The sequence below is a fragment of the Brachyistius frenatus genome, unplaced genomic scaffold (assembly GCF_029030835.1).
Source record: "Brachyistius frenatus isolate BFR_SWC_R1_liver_20210118 unplaced genomic scaffold, ASM2903083v1 Contig_28, whole genome shotgun sequence".
NCBI classification, from domain to species: Eukaryota; Metazoa; Chordata; class Actinopteri; family Embiotocidae; genus Brachyistius; species Brachyistius frenatus.
The window spans coordinates 747,240-761,418 of record NW_027210627.1 but is presented as its reverse complement, the minus strand read 5'-3'; the positions used below and the strand labels follow the sequence as shown (position 1 = coordinate 761,418).

Here is a 14,179-nt window from a genome sequence, read left to right as displayed (position 1 = left end):
TTTCACATGCGGAGCCTGCGCTGCTCTTTCCAGAACTCTGCAATCCCTTGAGACAGCGCCAACTCCGCTAAGCCCCGGCACTCGAGGGGGGTGAACCCCACCAGGGCGGCGCTCGCGGCGCCGACCCCCCGCCTCCCCGCCAGCTCGGCCACCCTCGCCGCGATGAGGGAAGCCGGAGCGTGGCAGTACGGCTGACCGCCGACACTGAAAGACGGCCACGGTTCACCTGCGGCCAGGTGACCGGGCGCGTTTCCCTTCACGCTCTCAACGTTACAAGCGATCTCCACGGCACCCTCATGGGGCAGAGCCAGCACCTGCACGCCGGGCAGGCCGCCGGGGCTCGACTCCCTGATGGCCGCGGCAATGCTGCGGCCCACGGCGATGTCCTGGGTGTCAATAGTGACGTTGCAGTTCATGACGTACGGACTGGCCCCGACGCCTGCAGGAAAGCAGAGTTACAAGTTCATGAAGACAAAAAGACACTTAATCCAGTGAACGAGTAGAATCAACGCAGGTTATACTCAAACGCCGTACGTGTGTCCAAACAGAGCGCCCGTTGGTAGCAGCAGTGAGCAGGTATTAAATCATTTATTGATTTCAAACAAGCGTTTTCGTCTGGGAACCGAGCGAATACCAGAATATTTCGTTCGCAACATCAGCACCCGAGTTACATGCGGTTTTGTGACCACTGGGTCGAGCGCAGCTTCCATTTCAACGCGGACTTGAGCAGAGAAACATCAGATTTTGTGTCAAACTCTGAAAATCGGGAACGCAGACGCTCGGAAGGCTTCGGAAAGTCTACAGCAATGAAGCAATGAGTCGGGCGAGGTGGACATGCATGTTTCAAGAGGGGCGGAACGTTCCTGTCCAAGACCGAAGGCGGCGCGTCAGGTCAGTTTCTTTGACTTGGTTGTTCATCGTGAATCCGTCCCTCAGGGTCAGACTGTCAACACCGAGTTCTACTGGGACGTTCGGAGGGAGAAAAAAAACATTCACTGCAAACCTCCCGAACTTTGGCGCGATGGCACTTGAGTTCTCCAACATGACAACCGTTCGACGCGAGTTTCTCGCCTGCAACAACACTACTGTTTCCTCTATTTGCCGGATTTGTTTTCCTGCGACTTCTTTCGGTTACCCAAAAATTTTACGCAAACACTGACGTGCACTCTCTGCTCAAGTCCGTGTTGAAGTCGCGGGTGTGTCAGGACCAATCGATATCACCTTTTTAAGATGACAAAATATGAATAATATGTTTGTTGCTTGCTCACCTGCCTGGCTGCTATTGGACATTTAAACTCAGTGAAGTTTTTTTTTTATCTTTAAAAAGGTTGTAGTAGAGGAGGGAGACGGCCTGTGGTCACAAATCCAGAGCCAAAGTCACCTTCATTGTGTTACCATGCCGGAGAAACGCTCTGACCTTCCTTTGAGGCTCAAACATTTGCCTTTTCTAACCTTAACTCACCTGTGAGGCCGAATCGTTTCTGCGGCCGCGGGCCCATGTCGGGCACGATCGCCTGCAAGTCTGGCGTCTTCCTGAACCAGCCCATCTCCTTCCTCCTGAGCGCCAGCCCCCGCCGGAGGGGGGGGTCCGCCCAGCCGAACAGGAAGGCGCTGGTGCCCCGGACCCTCTCTGTGAGCCCCCGAGCCACAGCTGAGCCGGAGCGGGAGCGCAGACACGTTTAGAGCCGACGGAGAGCCATCGCATGCGCACGGTTTGAGCGACACGGGCGTGAAGGGACCGAACACACCTGAGGCGACGCGGTTCAGACAACACAGACCGAACAATATGGACACGTGGGACGTTTATTGCCACGCGTGCGTCAACACGCTGCTCGTTAGCGGGGATGCCAGTTACCACCCCGCAATCGCACCACGCACGCCAGCAGCCAGCGAGCCGCATGCCGAGTTGCTGCTCATTATCAGCGGGACACGCGGCCGACAAGTCAGCTGGTGAACTGTGAAACTAATCAACAGCAGAGGAAGCGACAGACGAAGTCACATGACTTAAGAGAGAGCTCATTACAGTACGTCAGGGAAGCACAGGCCGCTGTACTGCAATGCTGGAGGAAATTATTGCTGCGTACTGCAAAAGAAAAATGCTGTTTGAGTCATATTGGATGCAGGAAAGTGTGTGTGTGTGTGTGTGTGTGTGTGTGTGTGTGTGTGTGTGTGTGTGTGTGTGTGTGTGTGCGCACGCGCGCGCTGGATGTGAACGAAGCGCTGCGTGAAGTCAGAACTCATCTCTGAGCTGCACAGAATACAAATCAAGAGACACACAGACATGTGAGCCGAAAGCTAATGAACAGATACAACATCGGCTCGTCTGGTGGGAGCATGTTGTTTGAGGTGCACTCCCACGTCACATCTCACCCCGAGCCTCTTGAGCACAGTCCTCCACTCCCACCTCCTCCCCCAGGGGGTAGATGGGTACGAGGTCGACGGCGCCCATGCACGGGTGGACTCCGGCGTGAGCGCGCATGTCGATCAGCCCGCACGCTTTCTCGCACGCCGACAGAACCGCCTCCCCTTGAAATACATCAAAACTGACATCAGACATACTGTCGCAGCAGAAGCCCCGACGTGCTGAGTGGGCAACATTTCACACGAGACAGGTACAGGACGCACAGCTGGAAACCTCCACAGATTTGTTTTGTGTTGTCAAGAGCGTCGTGTGTCTGACAAGCGTTCGGCAAGATAAACTTTTCACTTCCATCTTTGCTAGAAATATGTTCCCCTTTTCTTTTTTTTTTTTTTTTTTTTTTGGTGTTTAAATCCCTGACAAAGCTTATTAAAGGATTTTTCTCCTCTCAGAGGATTGGAGAGCAGCGACCGAATCCCTGCTGCAGCCGTGTAGCGGCGTTATTACAGCGACTCTATCCGTCTCTCAGGAGGAGGGGGATGAATATGAAAGTATAACGTCCCAGCGAGGTTTCAGCAGAGCGACACAAAGATTAGAAACTCACTGATCGAGTCGACGTTGGCCACAATAGTGACGACGGAGCGGTTGTAGTCGTGATCGTTAAAGATGTTCAGCACCGTTGTTCCCTCTCGTCGGACACCTGATGTAGAATTTGAACAGAACATTTAAATAAGTGCATATTTGGAAGTGAAATTTCAGAAGAAAAAAAAAAAAATAGCCGGTGTTCCTTCCTGCAGAGGAATTAGGACACCTGATGACACCACGGAGGACACGACGGCGGAGAAACGGCAGCGGATGTCATGAATACGACTCCAAAATGAATCGAAAGTCGCACAGTGAACTATCAAGAGTAGCTTCAGGATGTTTAGCTCACTTTTTCCACTCCTTGCAAAATATGCAACACGGTGTCTGGTGACCACAGATTGTAAATAACGGGACGTCTGCACGTTCAACTTGCCTTCAGTGTTGTACAGAGCCGCCTTGGCCACAGTCTCCACCAGGTCTGTCCTGCGAGCCTCGGAGACGTTGAGGAGACACGCCACCAGCTGTCTGCCCAAAGAACCGGAGGCCATGTTCCTGCAGCAGCAACGAGACCGAAGAGTCTGACCTGATCGAAACGTGAAGTGCGCCGACGGGAAGACGAAGACAAATGGAACTTTTAAAACGACAACGAGTTTAACACGTTAAGAGGTTTGCTTCGACAGAGTAAAGCGTACTCGGTCGGATGTATCCAGCAACTTAAAGCAAAGTTCAAATAGACCCGGTGGTGGAATGTAACTAAACACGTTTACTCAAGAACGACTTCAAGGTACTCGTACTTTACTTGAGTATTTCCGCTCCGTGCAGCCTCGTACTTCCACTACATCTCAGAGGCAAAGATTGTACTTTTTTACTTCTTTACGTTTGTTTGACTGCTTGTGAAAGTGAACCCATCGACTACACTTTTAATACTTTAACTACATTTCACTGATAACACTGTTACATACTTTTACTTAAGTAAGATTTTAAATGCAGGACTTTTACTGGTAGCAGGGTATTTTCACTGTGTTTGTAGTACTACTTAAGGAAAGGATCCGAATACTTCTTCCATCTGTATATATTGCTGAATAAATGCAATGACTTTGTGACTGCTGGCTTTATAAATCTGCTCCAATTACTGTTCTAGATTTTACATGACGCGTGTCGCTTGCAGACATTAGATTGAGTCATTTTAAACTACACATCATTGCTCCCCCCCGCCCCCCTTTTTGTTGGAGCTGCATCTTCACATTCAAGTTATTCATCGTGAGCATTTGTGTAAATACCTATTTTATATGAAGTAGATTCTTCCACTGAAAGCATGGCTACTATTAAACCATTCAGTTCAAAATGAATGGTCGTCTTTAATGATGATGCCATCTACAGACAGGCTGTGGAGCTGCCTTTTAACACAACTTGTACTGCAGCGTGAGAATACTTTTGTCTGGTGACCTCAAATCCCAGTGAAGCATCAAATACGAAGGCTCTGACATGATCTCCTGTGAATGTAAACTGCTGCAGTTTGTGAGAGTCCAGGTTACCTTTCAGCAGATTAGGACGTGTCCTAATGTCCACACCGGATCTGACAGCAATCATTCACGTGTTTTAATAGTTTATAAAAAATAAAATAAAATAAAGGATTATTAAACTGTGCAGTGCCGCTTCATATCCGTCTGTGCGGTCACACGACAGGTTCAAAGTCCAACCTGTGTAAACTAACATACAATCTGTGGCACACGCGAGTCCAAAACTGTGGCAGCAGCTGACAGGTCAGTTACTTTCAGCACTGACATGCGCAGTGTGTTCTCTGACTTTGCAGACCGCGGAGGGCAATAAGCACAATTCACTGAATAATGCGCGTGAAACGCACACAGCTGTGCACACATCATCTGGCGTCGTTGCTGCACGTCCAGATCCACGGACGTGTGTGCGCGCGCAGAGTTTTGTATGTTTGGCTAAAGTTCAGAGAGAAACGGAGCAAGATGGTTCCCTCCTGGCGCCTTTTATATCAAGTTTATATAAAGTCAACCCACTTCTGTCTTTTATGAATGCCACATAAATGAATGTTAATATGCCACACAAGTAGCCCAAACAAAACAAAATACATCAAAGAAACGTTTTAAGTAAATGACTGACTGTATGATCAAATAATCTACTTGAATGGATGCTGAAATTAAAAATAAATAAATACATTAGATCGTCTATATTTATTTAGTCCAGATAACAGCCTGTTGAAATACATGATTATTGTTTTTATATCTGTATAGTCCCATTAATATTAAGTTACCATAAACTTTTCCTTTTGCATCTGTACGTTTAGTTTTTTGCCCTCGACTCACTGAACTCGTTGACCAACTAGTCGAAAACGGAAGGAAACGGAAGTGAATCATCTCGCTGACACACACGCATCTCTGGAGCCGGACATATTGGACATGCGCAGAACGCTCGCTCCCGGAGGTAACCGTGCTCGGTGGGTTTTTGATAAACAGCGCCTCTTTGTGGACAAAGAAGACCCTAAAACTGTCGACATTTTAACAAACAGTATTGTTTTATACCAATTCTGTGACAATATGACGCGGGCAGCGGCTGAAGGCGGCGTGCGGTGATACGTGTTCGCACTTCATGCGGCTCCCCGGGCCTCGTTTCAGCCGTTAGCCGCTGTCGTCAGATGACCGAGCTGTCATGGCGTCACCGCGCAGACACAGAAAACGCCAAATCATGTTCTCATTTTAAGAGTCCGCTCCACCCGTCCGAGCAGCTGCCGCGGCCTTCACTTTGAACAACTATAGCTACAAAAAACCAAACAAAAACAAACCGATGACCTCCTTAACGACGACGTCCCGCGAGGAGCCCGGGGCGGCCGACGAGGACGCGCGCGCGGGGAGCTCGCGGCGGCGGAGGCTGCAGAGGCTGCACGCGGTACCCGGATACGTCCCGAGCCGAGTGAACGACCTGCTGCTGCTGCCGCCGGACACGGACGGTCCGAGCGGGCCGGAGGCCCGGGAGAGGGGCGGCAACAGACACGTGGTGTTCTTCCACGGGGACATCCAGGTGAGTGAGCAGGACGGAGGGAACCTCAGCAGATTCAGTTAATACACTTCAATTAATAACTTCAGTCGCGTGAAGCTTCTTTTATATCGTCTTATATTAAGTCTTTAAAGGTGCGCTATGTAAGACTTGTGTTACTTTTTTTTTTTTTTTTTTCGTTTCATGTCGACGTTTCTTTTTTATTTTAGGGGTATTTACACAAATGTGTTACGTGTGAGTTTTCTTATGACAAAATAAAACTAAATGTTTTGTACGAGCTGATAACCAGTCAAGTAAAATATTTGGGTTTTAAGTTACGGAACGGATTCTAGAAATCTCATATATCAAAGGAGCGATATGTAAGATACACAAGAGATGTTTTCTGTACGATCTGCTGCGTTCACAAATCAATTTAAATGATCTTTAGAATATGAATAAATTAAGTTTTTAACATTATGTCAAAGACATGTGCATTTTATATTTTTTTTTTTACTGCTATTTTATTGCTTTTTATTATTCTATTATTATCTTATTGCTTCCTGTATGCTGCTGTAGCGAAACAATTTTCCGAACAAAAATAAAGTAACTACCTCTACCTACATATTATGCACTGAAGTCCCGCTGCGTCTTGTAATACCGCCCTTCACCTCAAGGGGCTCCACAAACTGCACCCAGCACAAAAAGAAGCAGCAGAATGGACATTTCTGTCCCGAGTCCATTAACTCTTTGTCCTCGTCTGCAGCTCGTCAGACAGCCGGGCGGCGACGGTGACGCTCCCGTGGACATGAAATGAATCGGGTCTTTGTGTTCAGTCCGACAGCAGCTGAGAAAACGCCGCTGATGAAACTCGTGAAGTGTGTCGGATTTAATCGCTCATCAGACCGGGACACAGAAAACATGTTCAATTCAGATCGCGGACAGAAACACTGAATAACTCCAACTAACGTGTTTGCCTTTTTTTGTTGTTGTTGTTTGTTTTTAATCCTTTGTTTTAATTTGTTTATGTTTGTAGGTTCAACAACAGCCGAAGCCAGATAGATCTAACAACTTAAACGTGTTTCTGCAGCATAACGCAGTGATAATGTCAGAAATCAGGAAAGAGGAAAAGTTGAATTTCTTTGATAACTTACTTTACAAAATAATAATAAAAAAAGAAGCTGTATAAGATCTTACAACCTTTTTCCCAAGAGCCTACAAGTGTTACAAATATTGGAGGGAAAAAAAGGGGGCGGGGCTCCACATGCTGTAGGTATTAAACTATTTATCTTTTTACAACTTCTGTCATCTCCTCTTTTGAAACTTGGATCACGTAAATGTTTGTCTCGGCCTCAGATGAGCTGAGGAGCACAACGTTTGTGTTTTTTTTGTTTTTTTTACAGTCTGGATCGTGCAAACGGTTTATTTTTATTTTTGGCGAGACGTGTCAGATAAAGTGATTTAACATTTTTTTTTATTTTTTTTTTAAAGAAATGTCACTATTTTAAGCTTTGACGGTGCAAATGATTAGTTCAAGGACCCTCAGACATTCGGAAACCGGGCAATCATGTCTGTTTTTACAGTTTCTGGCTGATGTCATTTCGGAGGGTTGTGAGACTCGGTAAAGTAAAACTGAAAGATTTCAGGACGCGTGTTGAACGAATCTCCTCTTCGGTTGTTTCTTCAGTGTGTAAAAGTTGCCGGTCGCGGCTTTAAACTCGTTCTCTCCGTCTGCTCGCTGCTCGCTGCAGAGCTTCCAGGAGGACATGGCTGTGCAGCCCGAGGCGGCCCAGTGGCTCTGCTGGAGCCTGGAGCAGGTCGCCTTCACGCTGGGCCGCCGCTTCCCCGACAGACACGTGTGGGTGGTGAGAGCCTCCCGCATGTACCTGCACAAGTTCAGCTGCTACCACAACTTCGTGGAGAGCAACATGTTCGGGGCGCCGGAGCACTCGGCCGACTTCGGAGCATTTCGCCACCTCAGGTTTGGTTTTCCTCTTCGATCCGTCAACTGTTAGAAAATATCTGCCGGTGCCGGTTGATCTTTTTTTTTTTTTTTTAAAGTCTTCAAGACGTTCTGTTGTCCTCGGACCGGTTCTGAGCCCGGTTTCTCCCCGCAGGGCCCTGCTGAGCCACGGCATGGAGCGAGCCGGCCTCCGGGACCCCCTGCGGCCACAAGGAGGCGCCGACGGCATCCCCGCGGGCTTCTCCCTGACGCTGGTGGGCTTCAGCAAAGGCTGCGTGGTCCTGAACCAGATGGCGTACGAGCTGGCGGGCGCCCGCCACGACCCGCAGATGGCGCCGTTCGTCCGACGCGTCTCCGACATGTTCTGGCTGGACGGAGGGCACCCGGGCGGCAGCGAGACCTGGGTGACGGACAAGCGGGTGCTGAAGGAGCTGGCGGCCAGCGGCGTGTCGGTCCACGCCCACGTGACGCCGTACGAGGTGTGCGACCCCATGCGGGCCTGGGTGGGCCGCGAGCACGCGCGCTTCATCGGGGCGCTGGAGGAGTTCGGCGCCTGTCCGAGCAAGAAGCTGCACTTCGAGGACGAGCCGGCCTCCATCGAGAACCACTTCAGGGTCATCAGGGAGTTCTGAGGCTTTTGTGTCTTATTCGCTGGCTTTACCTCAAACCTTTAGTGATTTAAGGGCTCAGAAACACAGAAAGAGTCTTCGGTGTTGTTCTTTATTTTAACGGCTAAATGCACTTAACCTGAGGAGGGATGCTCTTCCTCCTCCTCCTCCTCCTCCTCCTCTTCCTCTCTGTGGCTCTGAGCAGGCGGGTATGAGAAATGGACGACGGGTAATTCTGCCAGCCAGCGTCTTCCTTCGAATGTCCTTCAGACTAAATGTAACGTTTGACATTTGTCTTTGTGTTGCCGCGGCGACGTCGATGTAAAAACACAAAAAGATTCGTTTTTGTTTTTTTTTCTTCCTGTAACTTTGCTGCTAACTTTTAAATTGAACGTATGTTTTGGTAAAGTCGAGCAGCTTCTTACATCCACATCCTCCTCCTACCTGCACTTATGTTGAGCTACTTTGAGACTCGTGAATGTCTGAACGTCATCAGCTGACCTCTCGGTCGGTTGTATTTCAAGCGAAGTCTCCGATCAGAGAGTTTAAAAATGGATGTTTCGTTCCTTCAGCTTAAATCTCCTCCAGGATGTTCGATGAACTTTTATCTATTTAAATGCAAAAAAAAAAAAAAAAAAAACAGGACAAACCAAAATGTTTTTTTTGTTTTGTTTAAATCGCTGCCACGACAACAGAAACCTGCTCATCACATTTAAGTGTTATTGTAACACAATCGCACCTCAAACTTCCTTCAGCTGATGCTCTGCAGCTTTTGATCCTAACACACGATGTTTCTGGATCATCAGTCAGCTGCTGTTCAAGAAAAAACAAAAAACAGAATCTCACGTTCTTTTACTTTTTTTTTTTGCAATAACTTGTTTCACGATAAACTTTTCTTCTCGTCACTTTTTCTCGTTAAATATTAACCGATTGATTTGATCTTTTCCTCAAAACATGTTTTTTTTTTTCATTGTTGTTCCGAATCGACCAGATAATCTTTTGAATGAAAATGTTTCACCTGCAGTTTTTTTTGTTTGTTTGTTGTCGTGCCAACAGAAAGTTCATTTCCTGTTCCGGTGGTGGCGGACGTCTCCTCCGTCCCCCGTCCGACCGCAGGAATATAAAAATACTCGCCAGGCGTCGTGTCAGTAAATCGAGTGTCTTGTTGAGATCGGACCGCTGACGGCAGCATGCGTACTAACCTGTAACCGGCGTCGACGCCGATCCTTCTGCTGAATGTAACTTCAAAATCATTCCATGAGGTTTACTTCCTGCTGAGAGTCCACAGCTGGACAGATGTTCGCTTCGTTAAACTGCTCACGCGCCGTTTCAAACCGTCTGCTAACCGAGTCCCTTCGTCCAGTAACCGAGTCCCTCGAGGACATCAACGCGTTGCGATCGCACCAGTAATCGCAAATCAAATAGATCTCCTTAATATTTGCGTGATTAGGCAATTTTGCTAAATTCCCGCGATATTTTTTGCAAAAGCTTGTCATCAACAGAAGCTTTGCTGAAAAGTATTAACGTCATGAAGAAGCCTTTCTAAAGAAAACGTGCTCTAACAACAGAAACGACTTGATTTTAAACCGGCGTTGTTCTCTCCGTCATCATCGCCAACAAAACGGAAGTGACGGGGTTTGTGTGGTCTTCAAATTAAAATGATCGAATTAAATGCTTATTATCAGAGGAAGCGATTACTGTATGTTAAATTAGTCACATACACACTTTAAGTTGGAAGAGCCTGGACTTAGTGGAAACGCACTCAATGTTGAATTGTTATTAAGCAAACAAAAAGAAGTGAACATCTAACGCTCTTATTTTGACAGCAGATGTCTCCTTCCTGTTTCTATATTCGTCAGATTGTCTGTTTTGTAAAGCTGCTTCAACTTTATGATTTTTGTTTTGGTCATTTTTAGCCACATGATTCTCTTAAGTTCAATAAATAGATAAAAAACAAAAAACCAGAACCAAAACATTTCTGTGATGTGCAGCATGATTATGATCAAATGAAGTGATTACATGTTCATTCCTTTATCAGGTTGTGCTTAAAGATACTGAATGTTTTTCCCTCGACTTGCTATTTTTTTTTTTTTTTTTTTTCAAATTCCCGCCAAAATAAGTCTCCTAAAACTCCACAAAACACATCGCAATTTCTGAGAAAATCCCCGACGATATGAAACGTTTAGGGTCACAACGTTCTCTGTAGAACCAGCAGGTGGCATCAGTGTGGAAAACTAAAACTACCGTGAGGTGAAGAAGAAGAAGGAGACATGAAAAATACTCCAGGACATATTTTCTACAATCTTTAATGAGCTTTTTCAGTTTGCTTTGTGATGCCTACATATTAGCCTGCAGCTGATCAGAATACAAACAGATTATGTCTTTCTCTTTCTTTCTTTTTTTTTTTTTTTTTGTCATTTCAAATGCAATCAGAATGCTCATATTAAAAAAAAAAAGAAGAAAATATTACATATAAAATGCAAAAAAAGAGGTACATCTCTGGAACATTTATTTGTGCTTGTGGCTGGTTTGACTCGAACCTACAGAATCTTTTCAGTCTCAACAAACAGGAATGTCGGGTGACATCAGCGAAGATGACGGCCGGAGCTGAGCACCTCCTGCTCTGACAATGAGCTCGCGCGCGCGCGCACACACACACACACACACACACACACACACACACACACACACACACACACACACACACAGCGAGACACTAGCTGCTGATAATAACGGCACAATGGCTGCAACAAGCTCAACATTAAGTCATCTTCGAGTGACACCAACAAAGGCAGCAAACACGAGCCGCGTGTTCGTCATCCGGCAAAGTGAGATCTATGACAACATCACCGCAACGCAAAACAAGTCCTTCTGCTCCGCACGACTTCCATCTTTCCAAAGTGTATTTTTAGACGGCTTCACCTGCTTCTGAGAACAGACGGCGTGTCAAGATTCCTTGAGACGCCGTCACCTGTTTGAGGAGGTATTTGCAAAGATTCAAGCTTATTTCCTTCAACAGGAAGAGCAGCTTCTACGATCACCTGACGATCTAACAGAGATGATAATGTTTTACAGTGTGCTCCAGTTTCCGAGGCCGACAGTGTGGCGGTGGCTGGATAGACGCCCGTCTGCCCACACAGAGGCCATTGTGCCAGCTGGGTGACGACAACCAACAGATGCGTCGCGCTCCAGGAGGCTTCAAGAGGCTCCCAGAAGCTTCAAGAGGCTCCCGGAGGCTTCAAGAGGCTCCCGGAAGCTTCAGAGGCTCCCGGAAGCTTCAAGAGGCTCCCGGAGGCTTCAAGAGGCTCCCGGGAGGCTCCCGGAAGCTTCAAGAGGCTCCCAGAGACTTCAAGAGGCTCCCGGAAGCTTCAAGAGGCTCCCAGAAGCTTCAAGAGGCTCCCGGAGGCTTCAAGAGGCTCCCGGAGGCTTCAAGAGGCTCCCGGAAGCTTCAAGAGGCTCCCGGAAGCTTCAAGAGGCTCCCGGAAGCTTCAAGAGGCTCCCGGGAGGCTCCCGGAAGCTTCAAGAGGCTCCCAGAAGCTTCAAGAGGCTCCCGGAGGCTTCAAGAGGCTCCCGAAAGCTTCAAGAGGCTCCCAGAAGCTTCAAGAGGCTCCCGGAAGCTTCAAGAGGCTCCCGGGAGGCTCCCGGAAGCTTCAAGAGGCTCCCGGAGGCTTCAAGAGGATCCCGGGAGGCTCCCGGAAGCTTCAAGAGGCTCCCAGAAGCTTCAAGAGGCTCCCGGAGGCTTCAAGAGGCTCCCGGAAGCTTCAAGAGGCTCCCAGAAGCTTCAAGAGGCTCCCGGGAGGCTCCCGGAAGCTTCAAGAGGCTCCCGGAGGCTTCAAGAGGATCCCGGGAGGCTCCCGGAAGCTTCAAGAGGCTCCCAGAAGCTTCAAGAGGCTCCCGGAAGCTTCAAGAGGATCCCGGGAGGCTCCCGGAAGCTTTAAGAGGCTCCCAGAAGCTTCAAGAGGCTCCCAGAAGCTTCAAGAGGCTTCAAGAGGCTCCCAGAAGCTTCAAGAGGCTCCCAGGAAGCTTCAAGAGGCTCCCAGAAGCTTCAAGAGGCTCCCGGAGGCTTCAAGAGGCTCCCAAGAGGCTTCGACAACGATACGGATCAATGTTTTCCCACTAGTCTGCCAGTGACGCACTTTCGGTGAGGTTTAGTTTTCGAGTAGCACCTCGTGTTTCACATTATACACCGATCTCATCTTCCTTCCCTCAAACTTTACAGTGAAATCACCATCCCTACTTTCTCAGAACCAACGGACCCAAACTATTCCTTTAAACGCTTCCTTCAACTTCGACACATTTCCACTTCCATCCGAGAATTTTAATCAACTTCCTCTCGTCTAACAACCGTCGCCCTCGCCTCTCTTTACGTCCCAGTACCACCTCCAAACAAACCCTCGCCTCCATCTTCCAGTACTTTTACATCTGATTAATCACTACACTGAAACCACAACAGCACGGTGTCGTTTTAAATAACATCTAAATCACCTGTTTCTCCGCCACCGTGATCAACACTTCCAAATATAAGACACGTGAGATCATTATTTACATAAAAATATGAAGTAGAAGTCCAGCACATAAATAATAATAATAATAAGAAGAAGAATAGGACTATAAGAATAAACATTAAGAGAACAAAACAAAGTTGAGCAGAGAGAGAGCAGCTCGGCCCTGAGATGAGAATAACCAGGAACAGATCAAGTTCAGGGGTTTCTACTGGGACACACACACACACACACACACACACACACACACACACACACACACACACACACACACACACACACACACTTATGATTCATACTCATGAAGTAAGTCCTAAAGTTTTTTGAAGAAGTCCCGGTGAGGAAATCATTTGAGTAAATCGGGGCGTGTGAACGACCGTTTGCTTCTGGTTTGAAGTTGCGATCTAATCGTGTCAGGACGAAATGAACACTCAGATTGGAGCCCAGAAAGTTTCACAACAACCTAAATACAAGATTAACACTAAATCCGGGAGCCTTTCTGTTCTTTTTAAGGGGCTACAGTTATGTTATTAAATGATTTCTCTGAAACCCTGAGCTAAATTCAAACCGCAAGTGGAGGAAGAGGACTTTTTTTTTTTTTTTTTTTACATGAAAAAGGCAAACGTGTGAGGAATGTGATGTGCTGGTGACTCTGCTGGTTCAATTTAAAGTCCAAGTGAAACAAGCGTGTTTTATCTCCAGCTCTGAATCATAACGATCATTATTTCCTCATTACGGACGAGCTTATCTCCAGTTCTGCTGACGGGCGACAGAACAGTGACTCAGCACGGCACTCCTTAAGGCAGAGATCTGAAACGCACAAGAAGCATTTGCATAGATTTCCCTGGAAACCCTCCACAGTAGCCTTCATCATCATCATCATCATCATCATCATCATCATCATCATCATCACGACACCATCAGGGACGACAACGCCCTCAGATCAGAGTGGGTCTGTGAGAAGGAATTAAATAGTGGAGGTTAAGGACATTAGAGGCGTGTGTGCAGGACGGTGGCTGGTTATCTTTGGTTCGGTGGTCTGACAGCTGACCAGTTAAACTAAGTGGCAGCAGGTTTTCTGGAGGCTCAAAACAACGTAAAAGCTCGGAGGAAGAAGCGGACGCTGCTGCAAACCGCTTTCTCTCCGTTTTTTTTTTTTTTTTTT

The 14,179-nt window shown here is 47.4% G+C and overlaps 2 protein-coding genes across 2 annotated transcripts; one reads left to right on the top strand and one right to left on the bottom strand.

Annotated features, from left to right (window-relative positions):
• Positions 1-1,663: 1,663 nt before the first annotated feature.
• Positions 1,664-5,243, bottom strand: ftcdnl1 (formiminotransferase cyclodeaminase N-terminal like 1). Its single transcript, XM_069698761.1, has 4 exons — positions 4,480-5,243; positions 3,378-3,496; positions 2,964-3,059; positions 1,664-2,526 (listed from the first exon to the last, which is right to left on the bottom strand). The coding sequence occupies exons 2-4, from the start codon at positions 3,490-3,492 to the stop codon at positions 2,360-2,362; spliced, it is 378 nt and encodes a 125-aa protein (XP_069554862.1). The 5' UTR covers positions 3,493-3,496; positions 4,480-5,243; the 3' UTR covers positions 1,664-2,359.
• A 512-nt stretch (positions 5,244-5,755) lies between these two features.
• cunh2orf69 (chromosome unknown C2orf69 homolog) lies at positions 5,756-9,535 on the top strand. The gene is made up of 3 exons (XM_069698760.1): positions 5,756-5,989; positions 7,693-7,922; positions 8,059-9,535. The coding sequence occupies exons 1-3, from the start codon at positions 5,756-5,758 to the stop codon at positions 8,534-8,536; spliced, it is 942 nt and encodes a 313-aa protein (XP_069554861.1). The 3' UTR covers positions 8,537-9,535.
• The last annotated feature ends 4,644 nt before the right edge of the window (positions 9,536-14,179 follow it).